The sequence below is a fragment of the Hemicordylus capensis genome, chromosome 3 (assembly GCF_027244095.1).
Source record: "Hemicordylus capensis ecotype Gifberg chromosome 3, rHemCap1.1.pri, whole genome shotgun sequence".
In the NCBI taxonomy this organism is placed as follows: domain Eukaryota; kingdom Metazoa; phylum Chordata; class Lepidosauria; order Squamata; family Cordylidae; genus Hemicordylus; species Hemicordylus capensis.
Genome location: NC_069659.1, coordinates 343,712,262 through 343,739,639, shown reverse-complemented (window position 1 = coordinate 343,739,639; position 27,378 = coordinate 343,712,262). Strand labels below are relative to the sequence as shown.

At 45.7% G+C, this 27,378-nt stretch overlaps 1 protein-coding gene across 9 annotated transcripts in view; it reads left to right on the top strand.

The window, feature by feature from the left end:
• Nucleotides 1-27,378, top strand: part of PEX5L (peroxisomal biogenesis factor 5 like) — a 263,400-nt gene that overhangs the window by 191,090 nt on the left and 44,932 nt on the right. For all 9 annotated transcript variants that reach the window (XR_008320196.1, XM_053312291.1, XM_053312290.1 and 6 more), the window contains 5 exons: nt 316-525; nt 4,289-4,415; nt 6,185-6,281; nt 16,449-16,544; nt 26,969-27,085. Coding sequence is in view for 8 of the 9 variants with exons in the window: in XM_053312291.1 (XP_053168266.1) it covers nt 316-525; nt 4,289-4,415; nt 6,185-6,281; nt 16,449-16,544; nt 26,969-27,085 (647 nt within the window). In the remaining variant the exon portion in view is untranslated. The remainder of the gene's footprint in view (nt 1-315; nt 526-4,288; nt 4,416-6,184; nt 6,282-16,448; nt 16,545-26,968; nt 27,086-27,378) is intronic.

The window sequence follows — 27,378 nt, the reverse complement described above, 5'->3', positions numbered from 1 at the left end:
GGGATTTTAATTAGACAAGTTTTTCTCCATAGCGTGCTCATTTTCTACATGCAGACAGTTTTTATGTGGTAGAAATGTGTATAGTCCCAAGAGGGCAGTACCATATGATTTTTAAACACAGAGCTTTAATCTTAACTATACTTGTGGAGACAAAAAGCAACACTTTTCTCGATCTAAGACTGACTGTCACAACATTTTAAAGTTCCATTGACAGTCAAGTGCAATCTTAATTCAACTAGTTCTTAAAATATTGGAAATATTACTGACTCGAAGTAAATGAGTTAGAACAATTATATGATGTTGGGTCTGTGGCAGTTTTATCAACAGGGCTGGATCTCTTGGATTTAAGTGAACCCGTTTCACAAACCCAAAGCAAAGCAAAGAAGCCAGAGAATCCCGCAAGAGGGGAAGGCTTAAAGGCTTCAACCCACAGAAAGAAGACAGACAATCCGGACCTCATCAGTGTGGATGCTGAGCAGAAAATCCAATCTGGAAGAGCTCCTGAAAACTCATCCCTGGATTTAGGTATTTCTCCCTGCTTGCTTGCTACATTCCATCCTGCATTGTTCGCTTTCCTTAACTTATTCTTCTTGTCAGGCCCTGAAGGTCTTGTTCAGTGTTAGAAACTCCAGGGCTTTCACAGAACTAAGAGCTTCACAGTGTGAGGTTGGGGTCTGGCCTGCTGAGCTACCGTGTAGTGTATGGGCCTAGCCGACTAGAACATTCTTCAGAGGTAGAAGGAAAGAACATACCCTCCCATACTTCACAGATGAAAACAAGGACACAGATATTTGTAACACCAACTCCCACCCCAAGGATCACTACCTGACTGCCAAACTAGATGTGCTTCCCTTATAACATTAGTGTGGAGATTGTGGGGTGGAATTTGCAGAACAGAACCAGCAGACAGGAGGAGGGGTAATTAATTCCCTCCCCCACCCCCTCATTCACTGGTTCTCCCATGAAAAGCCCTACTCCATATTTTTAAAGGGTTTTCCCCCCCGTCCAGCTGTTTTCCAGGGGGAAACTGCTGGGGAGATGGGATTTGCTGAGGAGAATTGGCAAGCTTAGGAAGGTTAGGCACCCTCCCACCCACCCACGGAATCTCCCGTGTAAGTCTTCTTGTGTTAACAGGCCAGTTGAGATGATCCCACAAACCATAGTTTGTGGGATTGTGAACATGGCAAGAAGGAGCTCATGGGCCTTCCCTTTCCTCCTCTCCTTGGCACATAGCTGTGTCACGAGGATCCTGCTTAGATAGGCCAGGGCTTTGTGTAGCATCCAAACATGGGCACTGTGCTTCAAAATGCAGCTTACAAACCAGGATATGAAACAAAGATAAGATCCAAGTTTCATATCCTGGTTTGTGAATCACAATTAAACCACAGCTTCCAGGTTCAGATGACATGCAGAGCTGTGGTTTGAAACTAAACAGGATTCCTCCCTCTCAGGCGGGTGTGGAAGGGGAGGGAGAACAAGGAGGAGGGAGCATGTGAGCAATGGTTGTTGGATTGCTAAGCCATTGTTTGGCCCTGAGGAGCTACCATTGCCCATCACACACTGCTGAGAACTCATCTTTTTATATGCTGCCCCAAACTCAAGCCTCTAATCTTGTGTTTACACACTTACAATATTTTAAAACAACATCTCCAATGTCTTCCAGAAAACCAATAAAGGTACGATGTTTTATCAGAGACAGATATCAGAAAATAACCCCTGCTAACTGGGCAAAGAGGCATCTTTTCAAGTGCCACTCTTAGATTAACAAAGGGAAAGCAAGTGTCCCAATTCAGCCCACCAAAGTGGCTATTGCTGGCGCCCCCCTCGTGTTTCTTTGTAACTTGTCAGCCCTTTTGAACAGGAGGAAACCATCTTCTCGTTCTTTTTTACTATATCAATGACATTGAGAACCCTTTTTGTTATAAATATTCTAAATAAAAATAAACTAGGGACTGCTCCAGGACCACAGAGGCATGCCACATGTAGAAGGTGTAGAAGTAGCATATATAGCACTGGCTCCTGTGACTGAACTCTGCGGCAGTATCATGCCTCTGAATTGGCTGGGCCTAGTGTGTACTTGTCACCTTAAGTGGTGCAGTGGGAAAATGACTTGACTAGCAAGCCAGAGATTGCCAGTTCGAATCCCTGCTGGTATGTTTCCCAGACTATGGGAAACACCTATATCGGGCAGCAGCCTTATAGGAAGATGCTGAAGGGCATCATCTCAGACTGCGCAGGAGGAGGCAATGGTAAACCCCTCCTGTATTCTACCAAAGACAACCACAGTGCTTTGTGGTGGCCAGGAGCCAAAACCGACTCAACAGCACACTTACCTTTACTATATCTAGTGTGTACTTAAGAACCTGGCCTTTGCCTGGTCAGCAGAGCAGAAGCGTATTTAGAGAAAATAACACCTAGGGCAAGCACTGAAATTGTGCCCCCTGTCCAAACATCTGACACCCATCTTTCAGATAACTTTACCATAACATCAGCTCAAAAATACAAGTCAAACCCATTAATCTTTTAATATTTCAAGAACTATTTAGCAGTGGACGTAGCCAGACCAAAACATGCTGGAAAACTACAAATTTCAGTATGCTCGTAAAATACCCAAATACTATTTGGAGGTGTACTTGGAAAACTAAACAGAAGTACCTGTCTAATTGTCTATTATGCATTGTAGCATCACTATTACATAAGTTTTAAAAATAAATGGAGAATTTGACTTTTCTCTGATACTCTGAAAATAATTAAAGGATATGCAGAGTAAACTGTGTCACTGCTTATAATATATTCTAGTCTTTCAGAAAGACAGTTAAAATGAGAGAAAGAGAGCAAGAAACTCCCAGTGGGCCTTAATACTAAGGATTTCACACTGATTCAAAGACAAACTCACCATTAATAGCCATATTATAAAGACATCACATTTAACTCACTTATCACAAGAAGCAAAGTAAGAGCAAATGAATACGATCCTAGCTCATAAGCTTCAGCTCACTATTCACAAACCCTGATTCTCTGTACATAGTGCCAAACTGAATATGTGTACAGTGACTTATATTAAATTAAAAAAAATTTCCTATAGCCCCTTTGGAGGGCTTCCTAAATGCCATGGGGGGAATCTGCAAAGGTTCCCCCTCCCCTCGCTGGCCTTTAGGGCCTTGCAAAGACCATTTGAGCATGTGCAGTGGCTATTTTTTTTTTTAATTTAAATGGCCACTGAAAACAAAATGGCCACCGTGAATGCACAAATGGCCTCTGCGAGGCCTGGCATGGCCTAGGGCCTCACAGAGGCCATTTGAGCATGCGCAGTGGCCATTTTGTTTCCAGATGCCATTTTTGGTGGCCCCCCCTAAAAATGGCGCCCCCTTCAAGTGGTGCCCAGGGCATGTGCCCTGCCTGCCCCACCCTAGATATGCCCCTGCAGCAGAGTAGTACATCCTTCCTACTGCACTTCCAGTTCAAGCCCTCCAGGTGTAGATTTAGGTATGCCCGCCCATGGCCCCAGACCATGAACTTTATTTCTCATCTAGTTTGATTTTCTTTAGCTTTCCCATGTTCTTGCAGTGCTGTGTCATTTAATATCTGGCATGCTTCTCCCTCAGTTACTTCTTTGAGAAAAATAAGGCCTTGACAGGAGGATGTCATGGCCGTTAGCGGAAGTCACATGAACCTGCAGGTTAAGGGCAGTTTTGAATTCAGGCAGAGCAAGAGAAACACTTTTATCTTCTGTAACTAAGCTGAGAAAGGTTGCTCAAAGGTTTCTGATTGGCTTTTGAGGATCTTGGAATTTGGGCCGTCATGATCTGTCTCTAGACCTGTTTGCTTTGCACCTGCTCAAGCTGTATTTTTTAAAAAAATAAAATAAAATAAACGAATGCTCTGAACACACACACACACAAATGGTCTCTCCTGACAAGGAAAATAACCCTGTAAATCTGCACTGCATCTTCTCGATAGCTGAGGTAAGTGGCCAGTGAGAAAACAATTAAATGGCCTTTTTGGAAAGTGGTGATGATTTCCCAAATGGTTACGGCTCTGTGAAAATATGACCATATGTGCCAATATATTGCTGATCTTGAATTGTTTTCCTCTTCTCAGCTGCAACAACACACTAAAAATAAAACATATGGTTTGGACCGTGCGAGGTTTATGGTTACTTAGAGTGACAATTTCTTGCTAGGCTCTGGAGGAAACGCAATATATTTCTAAGCTGGAGTTTCTTCGCACGATCTCATTTTCTTTTCTCTTTTCCCCTTTTCTTTTCTTTTTCTTTTCTTTCTTTCAGTCAATATTCAGGCACAGCTAGACAAATGGGATGAAGTGAAGTTTCATGGAGAAAGAGCAGGCAAAGGCTATCCAGCACCTGAAAGAAAGTCTTCATCTTCCAGAGCTCCATCGAAAGAATATTTATGGTAAAATGATTTTCTTGACTTTCACACAGGGCTGGCCCTGTCATCAGGCAGGGTGGAGAAGCACCCCCATGAAAGGGCAGAACACTGACAATTATTTATGGCGGGGATGGCCAATTTATAGCCCACAAGCTGCATCCAACCTCCACCCTGGGGTTCCTGCCCCCCACACTTCCTGTGATTTCAGTATAGTGGGGAGGTGGCAGAAAACTCATATACTGCTTCCTCCTATTGGGAGACTGTCCCAGCAGCCTCTTTGATCATGCAAACACTTCTATGATGACCAATAACACTTCATTATTGGCCTACAGGAGAGCCCTCTGTTTGGCCTGGCTTTCCAGGGTTTTTAAACGGTTGTAAATGTTTTTAATCTGCTGTAAACTGGTTTTCCAGGGTTTCTTCAACTGCGTTGAATGTTTTAATTGTTTTATAGTGTTTTATAGTCTCTGTTTTTAACTTTTAGTTGATTTTAATTGTTTTGTTTTAATGTAAACCACCCTGAGCCATTTTTGGAAGGGCGGTATAGCAATCAAATTAATTAATGAATTCGTAATTAATAAATAATAAATAAAGAGCTAACCGGCAGGCCAAAACTACTTTGCACATCTCTCATGTGCTTCTTGTAACAAAGTCAATATCAGCCATGTCCACTGACTTGGCTAAATGAAGCACAAAAGAAGTCTGCACCATTTTCAACCCAGCAGGTTGTCACACAATGAGAGATCACCCAGGGGGTTGCTGCATGATCACAAAAGACTCTTCAGCAACCTCTCCATTTCCAGTGTGAATGGTTCCAGCAGGGTGAGGAAGTGGCCCATGACACTCACAGCCCTGCTGGTGGAAATTTGCTCCAAATTGCCAGGGGGAGGCCTCTCACACAGGGAGGAGAGCTAGTCTTGTGGTTGCAAGCATGAATTGTCCCCTTTGCTAAGCAGGGTCCACCCTGGTTTGCATTTGAATGGGAAACTACATGTGAGCACCGTAAACTATTCCCCGCCAGAGGTGGTCCGGCTCTGGGAAGAGCACCTGCATGCTTGTGTGTGCAAAAGGTTCCAAGTTCCCTCCCTGGCAGCATCTCCAAGATAGGGCTGTGAGAGACTCCTGCCTGCAACCTTGGAGAAGCCGCTGCCAGTCTGTGTAGACAGTACTGAGCTAGATGGACCGATGGTCTGACTCAGTAGCAGGCAGCTTCCTATGTTCCTGTTCCACAGGTTCAAGAAGTTGCCAGTCTCCAATGTGTTGTAATCATATTTTTTAATTACCCTGGGCAGCACCATTTGGTTTCCATTACTTCAAGCACTGAGATATCTTGTTCTATCATCAGCGAGAAATGCCAAAAGCATGGAGCAGCCACGTCCGCGGGCAGGTCTGCACCTCCTCCTCTATGATTTGGGTTTGGAAATGGGTGCTTAAGCGCGGTTATGCCTGATTCGGGCATACCTCTTCAGCAGCAAAACCGCGGCCGTTGGCGGCGAAGCTTAGAGAAAATCCCGGGTTCCAATTGGAGTTTGGCAGGGCAAACTGGGTTAACTCTAGACCCTTAACTGTGGTTTTGCGTGTGCGGGCATACTACAGTTACAACCTCTGACAGCTTTAAGTGAGATTAAAGTGTACGTGTGAACTGGCGCAAAGAATCATGCTGACAGGAAGGCTGAGGCCGGTTTCTGTTCTCTCTGAGTAAATGCTAACTGTTTAGTTGAGTCAACCTAACAGAAGATTTGGCATGTATTTTACTCTCTGCTGTGCTGGTGTTGCAAATGCATTTTTCATAGGTCTGCGGAGAACCGGGCCCAGGCAGAGCTGGCCAGCACCAAGTCTGCGCTGGAATCTGATTCGACCTCAGATTTAGAATTAGCACCTGCACCAAAGGTAAGAGATCACAATCGTTTGAAGAAGTTGTGTGGTTGAGAATTGCCGTGCTATGATGCAGCTCCAGCCTGATCAGCAAGGGAGTTGTGTAACTTAAACCTCAGAAGCACAGTACCAGAACTAGCTCCAGACACTCTAAGGCTGTTCTCACATGCAGCCCAACCCAGGCTAGGGCAGCCTAGCTTGCGTTAGGCTGTGTATGTGAAGCACTGGGTTCAGCACGGATCCCAGTACTCCAGCCCAGCCTGACCTTACATTTAAGCCCAGCTTTTAGCTAGGGTTATGCGTGCAAGCACTCCCTTAACTCTTCTGCCCTCGGGCTGCATGCAGCCCAAAGAGACACAGAGATGGGCACCTAGCGTGCCCATCTCACGGGGGTATCCCTCAATGCACCGTGTCGTCCCAGCCTCCAAAAATATGTGCTGCCCCACGCAGCACAGATTGTGTGGGCGTGCAACTAGGGAAAGCTCAGTGCTGACCTGCTGAAACTCTCCCCTATCTGCAAGTTCTGGCCATGTTGCAAATCTTCCCCATTGAGGCAAGTGTTAAGATGAAGGATACTGTGGCAGATTCCCCTGCCAAATAAATCCTCCAGTTGACAAAGTTTTGCCAGTGTTTTGTTGCTTTCATCATTTGTGTGATTTAAGTAAACCTCTGGAAGGTCATTCAGGGAAATCACTGGCCTGTCAAGGGGGCGGGTGGGAGACCACAGCGGCTGTTAGGAAAATACAAGTTGTTTTGACACAACACTTTCTGGCCATAAATACTCTTCTGGACATAGATCAGAGCAAGTCCTGCTAAGCTTCTGCAGACATTCTAGAAGATCGATACTGCAATAAAATGGTGACACTAAAAAGCAAAAGAGACACTTAACCCAAACACAGGCACATTTCCTAAATGGCGAGAATTTTAACTTGTGACATTTAAATTAATTTTTGGTGTTACGGCAGGAGTCAGTCTCTGTTAAGAGCCTAAACTTCAGCTTGCATATATAAAAGTCCAAGCATATGTTGGTCATTGCATAGCGTGACCAAGAGCTGTGCAGAGGAACACATGGACACCATCAGCTGTGTTGTTGCTACTACACTGAGGACTGGAACAGCTTTCTTCCCTCACCCCCTATGACATCAGTATGAGTCATTGCAATGGGCACAGTCTGAGAGTACACAATAAAGCTAAGCAAGTCTAGATCTGGTCAGTACCTGGATGAGAGACTGCCTGAGAACCTCATATAGGTCACTTTGAGTTCTGCCATGGAAAAAAGATGTAATCAGTAAATATTAGGCAGGGTCTTCACAGGAACATAGGAAGCTGCGTTATAGCAAGTCAGACCATTGATTCATCTATCTCAGTATTGTCCACACAGACTGGCAGTGGCTTCTGCAAGGCTGTAGGCAGGAGTCTCTCTCAGCCCCTGCTAACAGAGCAAAGAGATACCTTTTAAAGTGGTGATTCTCTTAAATTTAGCGGGGGGAGAGCAACTGACCCTATTCAACCCTGGCACAGCATCCCTCCAGTGACTGTTACTGCCTTATGTTTCTTTTTAGATTGTGAGCCCTTTGGGGACAGGGGACCATCTTAATTAATTATGCATTTTTCTATGTAAGCTGCTTTGAGAACTTTGGTTGAAGAGCGGTATATAAATAGTAGTAGTAGAAGTAGTATCAGCCCTATCTTGGAGATGTCAGGGAGGGAATCTGGGACTTAGATGCTCTTCCCAGAGTGGTCCCATCTCATCTTACAGTGCTCACACATGTAGTCTCTCATTCATATGCAACCAAGGTGGACCCTGCTTAGCAAAGGGGACAATTTGTGCTTGCTACCACAAGACCAGTTCTCCTCCCCTAAGGTCAGGTCCTTCCCCTGGTTCTTTTTGTGGTAGCAATTTTACAGCCCAGATGGAGCTGGAGGGAGGCAAAGGCAATTCACTCAGTTCTGTGGGGACTACCCCATGGGCGCAATATACTAAGAGGAATAGTTCCTCAAAGGAAAAGGTGGGGAGGAAACCTAACAAGTTTTTCTCTGGTTGGAGTGTACGAAAGCATTCTGGTTGGGTGCCGAAAATCCTCCAAACCCTTTGCCAGGATATTTTCTCCTTCTCCATTTCTGTGGATAACAAAATGATACATGGCACCCTTGTGCCATCTCTCATGTGTAGCCAGCAAGGCATGAAGGCAACAGCTCTCTCATCCTAGGGCGGGAGCTGGAAACACAGGTGGAAGGGCAAATATCTTTACAAGCCTCTCCTCAGCCCTCAGATCTCCCAACTACCACTTTGCTGCTGAATCCCTAGGCCCCAGGAGGTCGCTTAGGAAATAACCCCCATCTGGAAATACTACGAAGGCAGCCAGATGTGAGAATCCATCATCGGCTGGAACTTCTTCACCCATGCTTCTGTCTTAGTCTCATGCAGGCAGCCCTGGGTGACCGACACAGATGTTTACAACCCTCCCCCTAGTCTTCAGTGAATGCCAAATTTCAATGACTTTGGTGGGATTTAAACACTCCAAGAGGTTTTTCACACATGGCTTTATGCCTCGGAGTATCTGAAGAGTGAATCTGATTCGCAGCAGATTCGCAAGGTATTTACTTTGGGGAATTCGTTTGACAATTCACATAGCTGTTGGCCCCTCCATGCACTCCCTGGCAGATTGTTCCTGTGTGTTCACATCTACCTGGTCCAGGTTTTCCCTCCAACACAGAGGAAGAGGCGAGAGAGCTTTTTTAAATAGTAAAGAGCAGGGGCGTAGCTAGCCCACCGGCGGCCCGTGTGCGGCCGTGGCAGGCACCCCGATAGCCCCGCCCCCTGCTTCTGACATCAGACGCAGGGGATAGCCACGCCCCCGCGTCTGACGTCTGACGCCTTGAGGCTCCGTTCGGGAGAAGCAGCTTAACTGGTGAAGGGGCCAGGCGGCCCCTTCGGCAGTTAGACGAAGGCTGGTGCTGCATTCGCAGCACAGCCCAGGAGCAGCTCTTCCCTGCAGGGAAGAGCCACTTCTGGGCTGCGTTGCGAACGCAGCACCAGTCTTAGCTCCTGAAGGGGCTGCACTGTGTTCGCAGCACCAGCCTTTGTTTATCTCCCGAAGGGGCCGAGCGGCCCCCGCTCAGGAGCTAAACTACTGCCCCCGCGTCTGACGCCAGAACCAGGGGGCGTGTCAGGGCCGCAGATGGCGGCTCCTGATTGGGCCCAGCCTGGGTTCTTTGAACCCGTTCGCCCAATTATAGCTCCGCCCCTGGTAAAGAGCAAGAAAGAGTTGTCAAACAGCTGGATCAAATGGCAAGACGCTTAACCCTTGCCTTTGTGAGTTACTGCCTTCATCACATAATGTTCCCTGCCCCCACTCGCCCCAGACACACACACACCTAATGGAATCAGCCTAGACAACAAAGGGCTCAGGTTACATCCATTCTGCGTATCTAAAGCCTATGTATAACATAGCAAGACATACATTTTGCACTCTGTGCTTGTGTTTAACTCAGGAATTTCTCCCTCCCCCTCCCTCAACAGAGGATCACCAATCTACAGCAACCACACCACCCCCCGCCCAGCACTTGCAACTGCAAATCACTTAGAGCAGACCATATTCCAAACAGCTGTCAAACTCCCTTTCATTGAGTTTTTTTAAAACCCCAGTATACTGGCATGACCACCCCAAACATAACAGAGATAACTGCGGGGCATAACACAAGCCAGGGGTTGTTTTTCAAAAGCCTCTGAAACAAGAGGATTTTAAAAAAATGGATATACTTCGTGCTAAGCCAAAATTCGCAGCCTCCATTGGGGAAAATCAAAGTCCTGTCTGTCCTGGTCCCTGATAGCCTACAGGGAGGTTGGGGTAAATCCAGCGAATATGTGGACTGGCACACTCCAATCAGGAGTGGATTTGCAAGAAAAGCCCTGTGTGAAAAGCCTCCAAGCCTTTTTTTTTTTGTTGTAGAGTAAGCCAGGAGCTATAGCTGACACCCACAATACTATCTTGCTGTGGGGAGTCAAACGAATAACTGGATTCCCTTTAATTTTGTTACACCCGTCAATTGAAAAAGCTCTCTGACCTTTTCTGCCCCTTTGCTCATAAAAACACTTTCAGTAATGCTCTAATGAGTATCTCCTTTTCTCCGATGGTTCATTTGCAGCTTGTGCCCTTTGCATTTAGCTGCAACCTCATGCACATGGATCATTGGCCAAACACTAGAGAGTCCACTTTGTAAAGCTTACTGCAGTTCAGTATCTGCGATTCCTTGGGGATGATCTGGGCTGTCCATTCTTGACAGTGTTATGATACTACATCTCATTTAGACCCAAGGAGCAAGAGTTTCTCCAAAAAACAGGTCACCTTTCTGTTTCATCACAGAGGTGCGTGTAAGAAATTCAGGTGGCATGTACTTTTTTTCTTTTACAAAGAGAAGACATGATCCATTATTCCACCTGTGTGGGGGGAGAGCCCTTCTTCTTCCTTCCTCACTAACTCTCAACTCGGCACAAGGACATGGCAGTGCGCATGGCTGATATCTGCTAGAGATGGCCGGTGCTCACCTCTCATAGGTGGAGCCAACTTCGCTGTTGCTCTCCAGGATCATGCCCATAGACTGTTTGTTTGTTTGTATGTTTTGAATTTTTTATCCTGGTGTTCTGTCTTAGGGTCATAGGAAGCTGATAGTTACTGAGTCGGGCCATTGGTCCATCTAGCTCAGTATTGTCTACACAGACTGGCCGTGGCTTCTCCAAGGTTACAAGCAGGATAAACTGTATTGGAGATGACAGGAACTTGGAACCTTCTGCATGCAAGCATACAGATGCCCTTTCCAGAGCAGACCCACCCGCTAAGGGCATCTTAAGGTGCTCACTTGTCGTTTCTCATTCAAATGCAAACTAGGGCAGACCCTGCTTAGCAAAGGGGACAATTCATGCTTGCTACCACAAGACTAGCTTTCCCCACAACATGGAAGACCCATAGAGGCCAAAAACCAGAATGTTAAGAACATAACAATAAAATATTAGAGGGGATAAAAGCAGCCTTAATGTGAATATATTTTCTTATTATATGTAAGCCATCTTGGAAATCCCTCTGGGTTGAAAGGCAGGAGAGAAATCATCCTAAACAAACAAACAAACAAAAATAATGGTGGCTGTAATGATGTGCAGCATCAAAAATAGTCTCTATTCCTCCTAATGCAAAAATGTAGATTGTTCTCCAAAATAGTTGCGTGTTCTCTATAAAAGTCCCTAGTTGGCAACCCAGACTGTGATGTGTTAAGGTTGTATGTTTGGAGAACTTTCCCCGTTGCAGATTAAAATCTACATACATTGCAATCCTGTGAAATTAACAGGACGTTATCTAGAGTACGTTTGAATAAATGGCTTCATAGCAGAAGCAGGGCAGCAGAAGCAAACAACACACTATGAGTCTGTTCACACGAGCAGCCCTTTCCGAATTTGCACAGCCCTACCTGGGTAGGGCTATTCATGTGAAGTACCAGGTGCTGCCCCACCAGATAGACCAAGTACCGACCCCCCTCCCACTGGGCTATTATCGAGGTCAAAAGCGTGTGTGGAAGGAACAAGCGTCAGGCTTTGTTTTGGGTACCTTTGGCAGGCTTTTATTTAAAAACTTCTCAGCTTAGAAGGACAAAAGAGTTACAAGCTGCCCCCACTGGCTTTCTAAGCACAAGTGCTTAGGTATGCCTTGAGGCAACAAGGCTCAAAGGCAAAGGTAGCACACAGACTACAGCCTCTTTATACACTTTCAAATAGGATTGTCAGCAGTTTAGCACAATCCTGTGCATGCTTTTACGAACAGAATTCTCCACTGGCCAAGAATCCAAGTCACATAGCTTATACAGCAGTACTAAGCTTAAACATGTTTTTCAGTTTCCTTGCAGTCTTCCGCTGATGGAGTAGAAACTGTTTACCAAGATCTTTGCACCCCTTCGCTCACCCCTCTCATTCCCTTTTTGGCACATACATGTTACAGTCGGGTCAAGACAAGGCCTTTGGGGGTCTTTCTTTGCATTGGCTTCCACAGGCGTGAGCATGCCCTTCCACCCTGGTACCTGGTCATGTGTCTGCTTGGGCTGCCTGCAGCCTGAGCAGCCACAGAGCTGGGTGCCTAGAGCGCCTGGCTTGCAGGGAAATTCCCCCATGCATTGTGCTCCTTGCATGGTGCATTGGGGGATTTCTGGAGGCCGGGCTGCATTCCCCCAGCCTCCAGATGACTGCCAAGCTCCCAGCAGTGCCTCTCGGGCATGCAAGCTGCGTGGCCAAGGCAAGAAACAAGATAGGTAGGATCCTGCCTTCCCCCACCCTCCCTGCCCCACTCACAGGTCATGTGAACAACCTTAGTATGTTGTCTTTCGGAGCTAGAAGGCTATCCAATATTCATAATTGTTCATTCTGGGGTTTACAAGTTAGGGCAGGCTATTTGGAAATCTGCATGACTACTATTCTGTGGTGGCGTATAGAATCCATAACTTGAACAGAAGGGACATTTATCTCTTTCCTTTACAAATAGAGGGCATGGACCATCCTCTTGTGTGTACAACATATCCAATCAGCCCAATTCTTGCCAGGGACATATGAACAAGCTACGCCTGCTTGGAGCACAAGCAACATTGCTTAGAGCCCACATGGTTTTGGAGTAGGATTTCTAGATGGTTGTCTTCTCCTACATGATCCTGCCCACATTGCTTAGAGCCTAAACAGTTTGGACTATGATTTCGAGATGGCTATCTTCTCCTACAGGATCCTGCTCACTCACTACAAGGGAGACCTTGCTCCATGTCCCACCACCAAAAGAAGTCCAGTTGGTGTGGCTGTGGTACCCAAACTGCAGAATCCATTATCCTAGGATGCTTCCCTGTGGCCATAGTATAATTCTACCAAACACTATTTTGTTCAGATGTGCTTTCAGCACTGAGAATAAGTGAAATTTGGTCCTTTTTGTTTTTATAGCTCTTCTAAGTGTCCGAAGTTCTAGGGAACAGCTGGAACATTTTGTTTGCTCAGAACACACTTTGCTCTCATGAGCAGCTTCTCCTCCTTTGTCTCCTTCCCCTGCCAGCATTCTACTGACCATCTATCCAATGAGGAAGCCAGAGGGGAGGTTCTGCTTCAGTAGCAGGTTGTAGAGCCATGTGATGCCGGAGCACGGCTAGGTGGGCCTGGCAGGTGCAGCTTGCTCCCTTCATGAGGTGGCGGCGGTGAGAAGCTAGCAGTTAGCTCAATAACTTTGCTGACTGAGTAAAAATACGCATTTTAAAATGGTGCATCTCTTCTGTTTATCATGGGGAGAGCAACTGGTCCTATCCAACCCCAGCACAGCATTCCTTCAATGGCTGCTGGTGTTACTTTGCATTTCTTTTTAGATTGTGAACCCTTTGGAGAGCATCTTATCATTTATTTTTCTTTGAAAACCACTGTAATACCTTCTGTTGAAAAGTGGTATATCAATGTTTTTAGTAGTAGATAGCCACCTAATGGCGCAGCGGGGAAATGACTTGACTAGCAAGCCAGAAGTTGCCGGTTCGAAGCCCGGCTGGTATGTTTCCCAGACTATGGGAAACACCTATTTCGGGCAGCAGCAAAATAGGAAGGTGCTGAAAGGCATCATCTCATACTGCATGGGAGATGGCCATGGTAAACCCCTCCTGTGTTCTACCAAAGACAACCACAAGGCTCTGTGGTCACCAGGAGTCGACACTGACTCAACGGCACACTTTACCTTTAGTAGTAGATATCAGCAAGTGAGTAGGGAAGCATACATGCACCACAGTGCCAGCTGGTTGCTAGCTGACTGCCCTGCCTTGAGCCAAGAGGTGAAGTTGCTGGCCTGGCTGGGGAGACTAGGCTGGGTCAGTGACCTGTGGGGGAGGACAGAGGACTGTGTGTGTGATAAACCTAACCAGGAGGTGAATTTACAGTTAAGAAACAGGAGCCTTGAGAACTCTGCACCCAGACAGCAGACTGAGCAGACATACAGATCAACTTCACAGTGGTGACCTGTATTTATTCTCAAATTGTCCAAATTTTTATCAAAATATGCATATATGATACCAATAAACATATGCAAATTTTATGCAAAGTGGGGAATTTTTGGAGACTTCTTTTGTGTGAAAAGCATCTTTTTGGGTGATGGGTATCGACTTTTTTCACCATCTGAACACCCTGAATTTTTAGGCAACAGAAATTCTATCCAGCATGAAAAGGGCTGCTGCAATTGAATATCCCCCAAGGATAATAATAATAATCAGAAATATAGTGATGTCAGTAGATATGGTTGGGATCCGCCGTTGGGCACCCATCTGGCTAATGAGTTTAACCTCAGACAAATGTGAGGTCAAGAGCTTAGCAGAATCATGGTTTTTAGACCACTGCACTGCACTTCCTCGCAGAGAAAGGGAACCTTTCTTTCCACAATGTTCATAAATGCAGAAGTTTTTGATAAAAGGTTGCTTATAAACTCATCTCCCTGGGAAGAATACTGGGAAGCAGGCTGAACAAAAGAAATCACAGAGAGCAGAAAAACCACTCCTGTTTAGCCAAAGTGAAAACAAAAAAAAGCAAAGAGGTGCTTCCTGTTCCTATTCTATCAAACCTGTTCTGAACATCCAGTTTAGTTTGTATTGCCAGTTTGGTAAAGGTAGCCTGAAGAGTAAGAATTGAACAAGCTCAAGGGGTTTACCAAAGGTTTTCTACCCTGAAACAAAACCCCATGAACATTGTAGGGAGGAGGAGGACTTGGACTGAAATCCAGAGCCTTCCTAACTAGCATCCAGAAGGAAGAGGGAAGGGATGTTAAACCAAATTGTTCAACTTGCAGAGATACAGTTCATTTCCAGGTACATATTTCTTTACAGCATAGGGAGAGTACAAGCATAGGGAGAGTACAAACATTTACTACAAGCTGTTATCTTGGCTAAAAGATTATTTTATGGAATCATACAGTTGATTTATTCTCTTTTTTTAAAAAAAAATTAGCTTCGCTTATTTGTTCTATTTTAAAAAAAACTATACTCCATCCTATAGAATAAGAAGATAAAATAACTGATAATAGAATGAAAGAACAGAACAAAAACACTGCCCGGCAACAACTCATGGTCGGGCCATCTCTGCAGCTGTGGAATTCACTCCCTGCAGATATTTGTGACCTAACATCTTTGATGGCCTTCAAAAGAACCCTAAAAACACATATATTTTTGTCTGGCCTTTAGTGACTCTTTAAAGGGCTTTTTAATTTTTAAAAAAACTTTTTAATTGTTTCAGTTGGTTATGTTTATTTTAATTGTTTTAGCTTGTAAAGCTCCTAGAGCCATTTCGGTTGGGCAGTGTAGAAATGTTACAAATCATATCTATTTTGAAGTGTTTATTTGTGCAAAATAAAGTCATACTTAGCAAGGGGTGCAGCCCCTGAGGGGAAGCGGCCTAGGTTCTTTTAACCTGTTTGCCCAATGGTGGTTCCACCCCTGTTCAGACTAACCTTCCACTCATGCAAGTTCCACTTGCCCAAGGGGGAGAAGAACACTTTTTGCCAATTCTTCTTCCCCTCAGCTGCCACTGATGCCCCCCGAAAATCTGTCCCTGGGGCTTGGGGGACCTACAGAACCCATTGTGGGGGGACATTGGGACATCAAAGGTAAGGAAGGATTGGCAAAGATCTCTCCTCCCTCCTTACATGAGCATAATTTATTCCTGCAAGCAGAAAGCTGGTCTAAACTGAGGTCTAAACTAGGAGTTGCACATAGTTGCCTGTTTCCTTCCTTTGATGCTTATTTTTTAATTGATAGCAGCCTTGGAGGTTGAGATCATGAGTGGAAGAGTGACCACAGGGAGGGGGCTCCTCCACCCTCCAAAAATATCTCTGTTTGAGAAAGATCTGCCTGTGTGGGGAAATTCTCTAGAGAAGGCTGTCTGAGGAAAGAATGAATGTTAGGAATTTTGTCAATATATAATTCTATCTTACTTTTCCTCCAAGAAGCTCCAGGTGGTGTACATTGAGTGCTCCCATTCTGTTCTCACAACCACTCTGTGAGGCAAAATTGCCCGGTGATATTCAGGTTTAAGTAGGGATTTGAACCCAGCTCTCCCCAGTCCAAATCTCTACCTACTGTACCACACAGCTGCTCTCAATGAACATCACCCCCTCCTTACTTTGTATCTTGTTTTCCTTTTAGGCACGTTCTACCAAAGAGCAACGTTGGGGAGGTGCCCTCCTCTCACGAAATCATTCCATGGAGGAGGAATTTGAAAGAGCTAAAGCAGCTGTTGAGGTATTGTTCTAACTTTTGGTAAATGTCCTACCAGAAGCTTGAAGTTAAGTTAGTAAAACAGTCTTCCAGTGGAACAGGTCAGTGAATTGCAAAGTAACTCAACGAGCAATCAGAAACATAGCCTGACATAAGGTGATCTGAGGTAAAGAAGAGGTGGGGAATATCCATTTGCAAGGGCCAGGCTACACAAGCATATTGCAAATACATACTTAAGAGCAGGGGCTTAAGTGCGCCCCATTTCCAAGCAGATTTGGCCAGCGCTGCATTTGCAGCCTGGCCTGGAGTGGATTTTCCTGCTTACAAAGGCAGAGAGACGCGTTCCCGGCCAGGCTGAAAAATCCAGCGCTGGCTAAGCTTCTCAAAAATGGAGCCGCGGCTAGAGTGACCCTTCCATGAGGCAAGGTGAGGCAGTCGCCTTAGGCAGAAGTCTATGAGAGTGCCAGTGAAACAGCAAGATGGCCTCCTGTCCCCACTCTAAAGAGAGAGAGAAAGAAAGAAGAGGAAGAGAGCGAAGGCAAGAGGGGCAGTATTTGAGCCATGCCTCAGGCCCACCTACTGTCCAAGTGGGGGAATGAGTGGCAGGGAAGACCCAGTTTTCTCTTGGATGGCTGCACCAGGCGCCTAAACCTCTAGGCCTCACTGTGATCCTGATTATATAACTGGAAGCAAAACAGAGCCTAGAGGACTTTTGGACCTTTTCCATCTTTCCTTGGAGTCCACGGTCTTCAAACAGACTCTGAAATTTTGTGGGGAGGAAATTGACACACACCCCACTGCTCAGCCCCACCATTAGGGATAATTATTCTAGTGTGCTTTTCAGGTATGCTGTAAAGATTATCTCGATTGCAAACTCCCTGTAGATTAAGGGCACAACAGCCAAATAATGTTACTGAGATCACTCATGTGAAATGTGCTATATAATGTCAGTTATTTTTTTACTGCTCCATATACACAGTAATTTGTTCTGTACATACCTTTTGTGATACTGTGTATATGAGGGTCTTTCTTACTATTCAGTGACTTTTTTCTTTAATAACATTTGAGTTTCAGATAAGCATACAGCCGTGCTATTCAATTATGAAACATTCAGCCAAAAATAAGGAAACTCTTCTTAATGGCATTTCTGCTCTAAAACACTTTACCTAGAGAGATAATTAAAACAACTTCATATCATGACAGGGGGAAGCAGCCATTAGCAAGGAATGTAATTAAAAGGCTGCTTTGGTGGAAGTGAATGTGGTTCTTCCTGTTTAATAGAGAAATTTGGAATGGGATAAAAAGTCAAAGGAAAACCTGTTGCAGGTAATTGCTAACATTTTTTCCCAGAGCGCTCTTTCCCCACCTGAAGAGAAAATGATTGTGTTAATTTGCCACCCACTGCAGGGGGACATTGCTGGCAAAAAGGGTGAGATTGTTGAGAATCTATCAAGTAAGGAAGTAGCAAGATGCTGTCAGTACTGGCAGGCAATGGGTACTAACTTTTGAGGATTTTTCTGAGAGACATAGATAAAAATTGGTGGTGAAAGAAGCCAATCTGAATTCATCATTGTGGGCTCTTGCCTCACATTAGCCATGGCACTGAACATATCTTTGAAACCTGTACTTGAGATTTCTGTAGCCCTATCTAGACATTACACTATACGTGCATACAGGTGTCTGTGTACATGTACAAGTTTTTGTGTTAGTGAGTGTACATGAGATCATTTTAAAAGTGAACCTGGGTACTGGTCCTCTCAGATGGCAAGTGCAGATAGGAAGTGTAGCACTGTATGCACATTTAACAATGTGTGGATAACTATGAATGCATGAAGATCTGTGATGCATACAGTGGCTGACATGACCCGCAGCCCTCCAGTGATTGGAGGAGTGCTGTGGAGGGCTCTGGGTCTGCAAGAAGTCCTCATGTCCCTGCGTTGGAGACTTGTTTCGTTGCAGTGGAATGGGCATGGAGGGAGAGGGGGTTGTTATTTGCGTATCTCCCCTCCGTCCAAAAGCCCTTTCCACTTATATAAATATGTTCCTGAGGGTTACACACATACTGGAATGGACTGACCAAAGGTCACTCACTTTATTTTAAACTGCTTTTACCATGTTAAAGCCACCTAATGGCGCAGCAGGGAGGTAACTTGCCACACGAGTAAGAGGATGCTGGTTCGAATCCCCGCTGGTATGTTTCCCAGACTATGGGAAACTCCTATATTGGGCAGCAGCAAAATAGGAAGGTGCTGAAAAGCATCATCTCATACTGCACGGGAGATCACTTAGTAGCTTTCATGAACATGCCTGCTGTGACTGTATTGTTATGACTTTGGGCCTATTTAGATTACACTCTCACAGTGTCCTGTATTCATGGGGAGACAGGATATGGGGCCTGGGGCTTATTTATTTGTTTGTTTTTGTTTATTTAATATGTGTTTATACCACCAACTACCAAAGTCTCTAGGTGGCTTACAGTAAGAAAAACAAACAAACAATTAACACATTGAAAACATATATAAAATGTTTAAATATTTAAAACAGCAATAGAATTCAACTACAAACTTCAACTAGAAAGCTTGGCTAAAGAGATGTGTCTTCAGTTTTCCCCTAAAAGCCAATAGGGATGGAGCAGCTCTAATCTCAGCAGGAAGTGCTCGGTTTAAAAAAAAATGAGGTTACGTCAAAGGCTGGTGTAACAAAGAAGCAATGGGTGCTCCTCCCTTTGATAAGAGAAAAGCAAGCATTTACCTGGATCTGTCCTTAACACTAATCAGGACACTCAGGTCCCTGGTAAGGCAGAGAGCAGAAGAAAAGGGAGCCATGGCTGTCCTTATGTAAGCAAAACTGGAGGTTAATTGTAAGTATACCAGGCAATCTAGAACCCGCAGAGTTTGCACCACAGGGTCAGGCAGCAGCAGTTTATCCTAACAAGTCGAGGGGCGGGGCGGCAAATGAGTTGCGGCTGTCTGTGGCTCCCAGCAGCTCCCCTTTGCGTCTCTCTCCCATGTCCCATCCTGCCCCCACATTAATGAGCACCCCACTACCTGCTGCAGGCTGGCCAGTGAGTAACCAATGGCCAGCCTGCAGGCAGTGGGGTTCTCGTTAGGACAAGGGCAGAGCCAGATGGGGGAGAGAGAGGGGGACAATCAGAGCCACTCAAAACCAGAGACAGCTGCACCTTGCTTGGCAACTCCCCTGGCTCGTTGGGACAAGCCACCGCTAGAGTCAGGGAGATGCTATGTTCAGTATTTCTCAATCCCCCAATTATACCCTGCACACAATGAAGGGAGCATGCACAACTCTAAGGCCTCCTCTCAATTTCACCATGGGCACAGGTGCTGCGGAGTGAGTATCAGCCGAACTGGACCTTTCAGTCTTTTCGACCAATGTTAGCCCACTTCCATGAATCAGAACCGCCTGTGGAGTTCCCCTGCCCCCAGCTAATTTGAAAGCTTGCATTTGGGGTATCTGCTTTCCGAAGGGAGTTGTTTTCACTGCATACACATCCTTGGAATCCTCTATAGCATCGCACTTTCGTGGTCAGCAAAATGCAGGCTAAGCTACGGCAAATCCTGCATCACTTTTAGAACAGATGCTGTCTGTGAGATAAAGGGCTTTTGGCTAAAGAAACCCACTACTGTTTGTGAGAAGAAATATTAATTATCAAGGCCTCCGGCCAGCTGCCTTTATGCTATGGACTTACTTCAGATTTGACACATGTCTTCCTAGTGCAAAGAACAGAGGCAAAATCCAGCTCCAATGGTACACACTGGACTGGAATGAATATCCTTGAAAATAAATCAGAAAGCCCAGTAAATGAGCAGGGGCAAGGAGATGCAGATCAAAATGGATTTGGCTTTCCAGGTGTAGACCTTAGGGGGGCTTAAGGTCTGCATGCTACATTCCCATAAGAACCCGAGAAAAGCTCTGCTGGGTCAGACAAAAGGGCCATCATCTTGTTTCCCACAGATACCTCCAGGAAGCCCACAAGCAGACTAGAAGGCAACAGCCCTATTGTGGCTGGGAATGGTGGGAGTTGTAGTCCAACACCACCACCTGGGGAGCCAAGTTTGAACCCCTGCAATAGCTCATTACTGCTGTAGGTTTCCAGCAAACGTTACTTCAGGTGAACATTGAGGTACCATGTAGCCATTATGGCTCATAGCCATTGACAGACCTGGTTTCTATCAATTTGTTTAATCCCCTGTTAAAGTCAGCTCAACTACTGGCTGTCATCACATTTTGTATCAGTGAATTCCGCAGATTTATTTTAAAGTGTGTTTATTATTTATTTAAAACTGCTTTTACCATGTTAAAGCCACCTAATGCCGCAGCAGGGAAGTAACTTGCCTAGGAAGCAAGAGGTTGCCAGTTTGAATCCCCGCTGGTATGTTTCCCAGGCTATGGGAAACACCTATATTGGGCAGCAGCGATCTATAAAGATGCTGAAAGCAGGGGCGTAATTATGATAGGGCAAGGGGAGACAGTTGTCTGGGGGCCCAATGCCTTGGGGGGTCCCCCAGAGGCAAGTCACATGACTGACTTCCCCAGCTGCGCACCCGCCCGGGCTTCCTTCAGTTGTATTCATCCTCCGAAATGGATGTGAGTGTTAAGACCTGGAGCTACCAGAGCAGCATGTCTTTCTCTAGTACCATTACATGACTTGCATCGTCCACAATTTACAAAACCTTTTAAAAAATAATTTAGGATGAGGTTCTATTGTGGCACATAGGTGTGTGTGTGTGTGTGTGTGTGTGTGTGTGTGTGTGTGTGTGTATTTAGCCTCGTTTAAGATTTCATTACTTCATGGGCTGAGCTTCAGTGGGCGGGGGGCAGATTTTAAAATCTTGTCTCTGGACCCACTCCAACTTTGCTACACCCCTGGCTGAAAGGCATCATCTCATACTGTGCGGGAGATGGCCATAGTAAAGGTAAAGTTCTTTATTCTACCAAAGATAACCACAGGGCTCTGTGGTCTCCAGGAGTCGATGGCACAACTTCACCATGTTAAAGAGCACCAGCATGCTTGCATGCAGAATGTTCCAAGTTCTCTCCCTGGGACTTTTACACACAGCAGGCTTTACCATGGGTTTACTGGGAGGCTCTACTGTGAACTTGAAGTTGTCCCAAAAAACTGACACAAATAGTGGGGTTTTTTGTCCCCAGATAAAAATCAGGCTACACTCTAATGTGCAGTGAAAAGCCCGAATAGTGTGTGAACTGCTCCCCAAGAACCCACAGGGACTTTGGGGTAAACCTGGCCGATATGTGAATGCAACCCCTCCATTCCGGAGGAGATGCGAATTAAAGGGTTTTTTAAGCCCCATGTGAAAAATTTCCTGGCATCTCCAAGATAGGGCTGAGAGACATTATAGCCTGCAACCTTGGAGAAGCCACTGCTAGTCTGCTTAGACAATGTTAAGCTAGATGGACCCATGGTCCAACTCTGTATAAGTCAGCTTCCTATGTTTCTAACCAGACTGTGACTAGTGTTCAGAATGCTGAAGGTGTCTTCCCGACAGTCGAGAACAGCTAGAGAGGCTTGTTGTCTGAAACATTTCTTTTCCACTTTAAGGATGTGTCAAACATTTCAAGCTCAAAATGTTCCAAGTGGAAATGGGCCGTTTGGGGTGTTTTGAGCTGGGAACAGAACACTCTTCAAATGAAGGGCCTGTTTTGAGATCACAATGGAACAAGCCCGTTCAGAGTCAGGCTGCTTTGAGTGTTTAGACTGTGAAGGTGGCGGCAGGGTGGGCAGCAAGGGGCAGTGGGAGGTACCTTTAAAAATAATTACCTGGTTACTGCTTGCACCTGCGAGCCCCCACGGGCAGCGGTGCCCCATCCAGCATCTTGTGCCGATGCTGCCCCACCTGCAGCAGTCTTCTGACTTCTGCACAAGCAGGCGCAGGCTGGAATGGAACGCAGATCCCTATTCAGTTTATGATATAATGTGTACAATGTACCATACTATACATCTTATTATTAAAGGTAAAGTGTGCCGTCAAGTCGATTTTGACTCCTGGTGCCCACAGAGCCCTGTGATTTTCTTTGGTAGGAGGGGTTTACCATTGCCTCCTTCTGCGCCATATGAGATGATGCCTTTCATCTGAAACATGATTTTGGATCTGCACAGCACCATACTTTGTAATCCAATGAGGGTTTGGGCAGCCCTACCTGCTGCAGGGGAGCAACAGCAGGAGAGAGGGCATGCCCTCAGCTCCTGCCTGTGGGCTCCCCAGAGGCATCTGGTGGGCCACTGTGTGAAACAGGATGCTGGGCTAGATGGGCCTTGGGGCCTGATCCAGCATCTTTTGTTTGTACCTGGATAGGACTGCTCATGCAGAGGTTTATCTACGGAAAATAGCGCCTATGGCAAGCACTGAAATTGCACCCCTGTCCAAACATCTGACACCCATCTTTCAGATAACTTTACCATAATATCAGCTCTACCTTGTAGGGTAGGGTAGGCTGAGAGGGAAGCGACTGGCCCAGAGTCACCCAGTGAGTTTTATGGCTGAACGGGTATTCGAACTCGGCTCCCCCCAGTCCTAGTCCAACACTCAAACCGCTACACTATGCTCATGAAAGAGGGGAGGGGGTTACTTGGAATTCCCCATTCATGACAAGGGGGGAAATTGCAGGCATGCCGCTAGTGCAACCACTTGCTCAGAGCAGCATTGTGGTTTCCTTTGGAGTCCACAGCAGCCCTGAGGTGCAGTGTTACTAAGCCATAATGCTGCACATCATGTGGACCATTGTGGTTAAAGTATATTGAGGAGAGAGTACTTTGCATTAAGTGGTGTTGAGGACTCATAGTACTCTTGGCAGAAGACCCCAGTTCCTACATTCTGGAAGCTAAAGCAGAAGCAAGGCACAGAGCTCTTCCCACCTGCCCACCCCCTTAAATGTAGCATTTTGGCTGTTAAAGGAGACCTCGATCTTAGCTGAACCACCATGGTGCTTCTATTGTAATACTGATTGCTGTGAATGCCAGACCTTAATTAGTAAGCTGCTAATTTTAAGCATCCACAATGCTGACGTATCATTCCTGGGGCTTCTGCTGAAGATTTAGCACGATCCTGTTTATGATTCATCCTTTTCATCTTTTGTCCATAAGAAGCAGGCACCGCAGACCTGAGAAACAATAATTTCACATGGTTCCCAAAAGTACACCCATAAAACTGCACTCGTTGGACTGAAGTGCAGCGAGCATGTACTGGTTTTATTTGAAGAGGCACTCTGACAAGTTCCTAGGGGGGCTATTATATGACTCTAGATTAAAGTTGAACAACATTAGCTAGTTTGCACACAAAATTTAACCTGCTTTATGATCTGGTGATAGTTGGAACTTAATAGCTGCTGGGTGGTAGGCTCTTGCTGTAAAAGGCAAAGTCCAAGGCCGCCTTCGGATGTAGCGTAAAACCTCAGTTGGATGTACCTGTGGCTAATCTGTGAGCCCAGGAATCATCCCGCAGGCGATCACTGAGCCACAGTCTCACGGCCTCTGGCATGTGGGCAGAGGGGTCCGTCCTTCTTCCTGATCCGCCAAAGCGATATCCCAGCAAGCTCTGTAGCGCTCGCATAGCCAGACTGCGGGCAAGGCATCAGGAAGTCAGTAGAGCAGCAACTATTGGCCACGATTTTCAAGGAGGCGTGCCCAGTGCGATCGTGAATTTCAGCATCGATTGGCCACCCTCAGCAGGGAAAGGGCATTTAAATCTGTACCTCACGCCACTTGCACCACTGCCCTTGCAAGGGCCCCGCAGCCATGCAGTCTCACACAAGCACAACCACTTGTATTGAGGGGTGCAGAGGCGGCACTGATTGTTTTCCCCAATGTGGTTCTCTCCCTTCAAATGCATTGAAGCCTTGGACACAGTAACACGGCATCCCTGTTGCCAGGCAATGGCAGGAGGAGTGTGGAGACTGCAGAGGGCGGGGCAACTGATCAGAGCAGGGCTGCTCAACTTCGGCCCTCCTGCAGATGTTGGCCTACAATTCCCATAATTCCTGGCTATTGTCCACTATGACTGGGGATTATGGGAGTTGTAGTCCAAAAACAGCTGGGGGGCCTAAGTTGAGCAGGCCTGGATCAGAGAGATGGCCAGCGAGAAGTAGGGGTGTGCATGGAACCGGCTGGTCCAGTATGGTTCAAGTCCGGAACGGACCCGAGCCAGACCGGGACCGTTTGGTCCAGCACCGCTTCGAACCTTCCCCACCCCCCGGGGTTTGGTCCGGGGGTGGTGGTTCACAAACATTTTTTTAAAAAAAAATTAATAATTTTCTAATATTTTGCCCACTGGGATCACATCACACCCATTTTGAAAGAGCTGCATTGGCTGCCAATTTGTTTCTGAGTCCAATTCAAGGTGCTGGTTTTGACCTTTAAAGCCCTTAACGGTTTGGGCACTGGATACCTGAGGGACCGCCTGCACCCAAAGGTTGCTGCCTGCTTGATCAGATCATCTGAGGGAGCTCTGCTCCGGGTGCCATCCGTGAGGGAGGCTCGCCTGTCGTGCATGGCCTTCACAGGGCCTTCTCAGTTGTTGCCCCCAGACTCTGGAATGCTCTCAGCCTCCTCCATCCGCTCCTCGGCCTCCATCACAGTTTTTAGAAAGTGTGTGAAATCTTGGCTTGGTTTACCCAGGCTTTTATATTATTGTTCCTATTGCTGCTGTTTTGTAGCTTTTATGGTTATATTGTGCTTGGTTTTTTAATCTTTTAATCAGGTCTGTATTTTTATATTCTAGCTGATATTTTAATTGTGTAATTTTTGTAGTCTTATTTTAACTTTTGTGTGAACTGCCTTGAGATCGTTTTTAATGAAAGGCGGTATGGAAATTTAACAACAACAATAACAACAACAACAACAACAACTTGGAATGGAGCAACCAAGGCAGAGAGTGGTAGCATCTCAGGATGCAGAGTTTGGCCTCTCTGATGGGAACTCCTGCTGACTTCTAAGAATGGTCTGTTATTGTTTCAACTTCATCCAGTGCACAACCTGTATATTTGTGTAAGCAAGCCAAGTACTGCAAAGGCATCTTCAGTCTGCAGTGACTCTCCTTGCAAAGGAAATCAGAATCCAAAATGCACTGCAAACCTCTGATGGGGGGGGGGCAGTTGGAAGCAGCATAGCAGAATAATGGTGAGAGGAGACACAGAACTTCATGTTACGCCTGGTTTGGCAATTTAATTCAGAAAATATGAATTACAGTAGAACTCATAGCTCTCCTAACATTCACAGAAAACTGTAAGATCCTTTCATCGATCCTAAAACAAGATCCATTCATCTTGTTAACTTGAGTCTCTGGGTGTTTGTAAACTGCCTAGACACACAAGTTTGGGGCGGTATAGAAAATAAATAAATAAATAAATGAAATTTAAATACTCTTCAATTGCTATCTTGAGGCAGCTTATACAGGGGTAATACAGTTTGTGCCAGTGCTGTAACTTGGGAGTTTAGTGTGCACAGCCACCCTCCTTCCCCTTCCTCCTGCCTCAGTAGAACTAGTATACAGAACAGTTGGAAAGAAACAGAGGGGGGGGGTCATAACAGTAATGTTACTTTAATATGAAATGCTTTGGGGGTTTATCTTGGGGCATGAACAGTGTTCCCTCTAAGGCATGCGCATGTGCACGCATAGAGGTGCTTTTACCTCTGGACTTTGGGGCCGAAGTCCAGAGCCTCCGCAGTCCCTGAGGCCCCCAAATTCTCTTTAGTCTGTCCCAGATGGTGTGGTCACCCGGCAGAGCATGATGATGCTTAATTTGCAGGAGAGGGAGGCCTCCAAAGGTCTTTAGGTCCGGGCTCCAAAATTACCTAGGTGCACCTCTCTGCACACACTCAAAAGCTTTTAAATGTCTGCTCAGTTAAATTTAGATCCTGCTCAGGTTAAATCAGGAAGGTCCCACTCTGAATGTACGTGCATGCACATTGCCTTGATACTGCCTCCCATAACAAAACTCTTTCTGCACACAGATAAAACTAGAGGGACACTGGGCAGGAACCCCTCATATTTGATCTGGCTTTACATTCACAGCTGTGGCACATTTTTCATTTTGCTTAGAGTGTGAAAGGGTGATATGTTTTACGGTATATCATTGGTTAGTGATGGTATGCAAGCTTTCAGGTTTGATAAAATCCTACCTTTTTTCTGCCTGATGAAGTGCTTTGTTAAGCTGAACAACTTGCACCCGCTCACCAGCAGGCTATGGTCCAAGGTAGTCATGAAGATTACTTTCCATTCATCATCCTTTCCATTTTTACTTGCAATTCCGATTTGAACCTCGCAATGTACAGTGATCAGCTGGAGCAATTTGACATTCAGAGTCTGCAATTTTCTGAGCTGAAAAGTAATCAGAAGATGCCGTAATTGAGAGAGTGGCTCTTGCTCTTTGTTTACTTCTTTCTTCTTTTTCTCTTTGTTTTATCTTCTCCCTAGTCAGACACAGAGTTTTGGGATAAGATGCAAGCAGAATGGGAAGAAATGGCTCGCAGAAATTGGATTTCAGATAACCAAGAAGCACAAGGCCAAGCAGCTGTCTCCATTAATGAGAAGGTAACACTGATTTTGTGGAGAAAAGAGGCTGTAGGCTCCACTGGGTTGCTATGAACAACCAGGAAGTTTCAACTAGAATGTTCAAGACCTTGAGAGTTAGATGTGTGGCAGTTGGGAAATAAATGGATTCAAGCATGTTTCTAGCTCATATGCTTGTGAAAATAAGTTTGAAATTGTACAAGTGGTGCTTAATGAAATCGCAGATGCTAGAGAGGTGCTGAGCAGAACTCGTGAATGTTTGGGAAGCAGAAGTTGTTGGCAGGTCACACCCACCATATGACAGTACTGCTCCA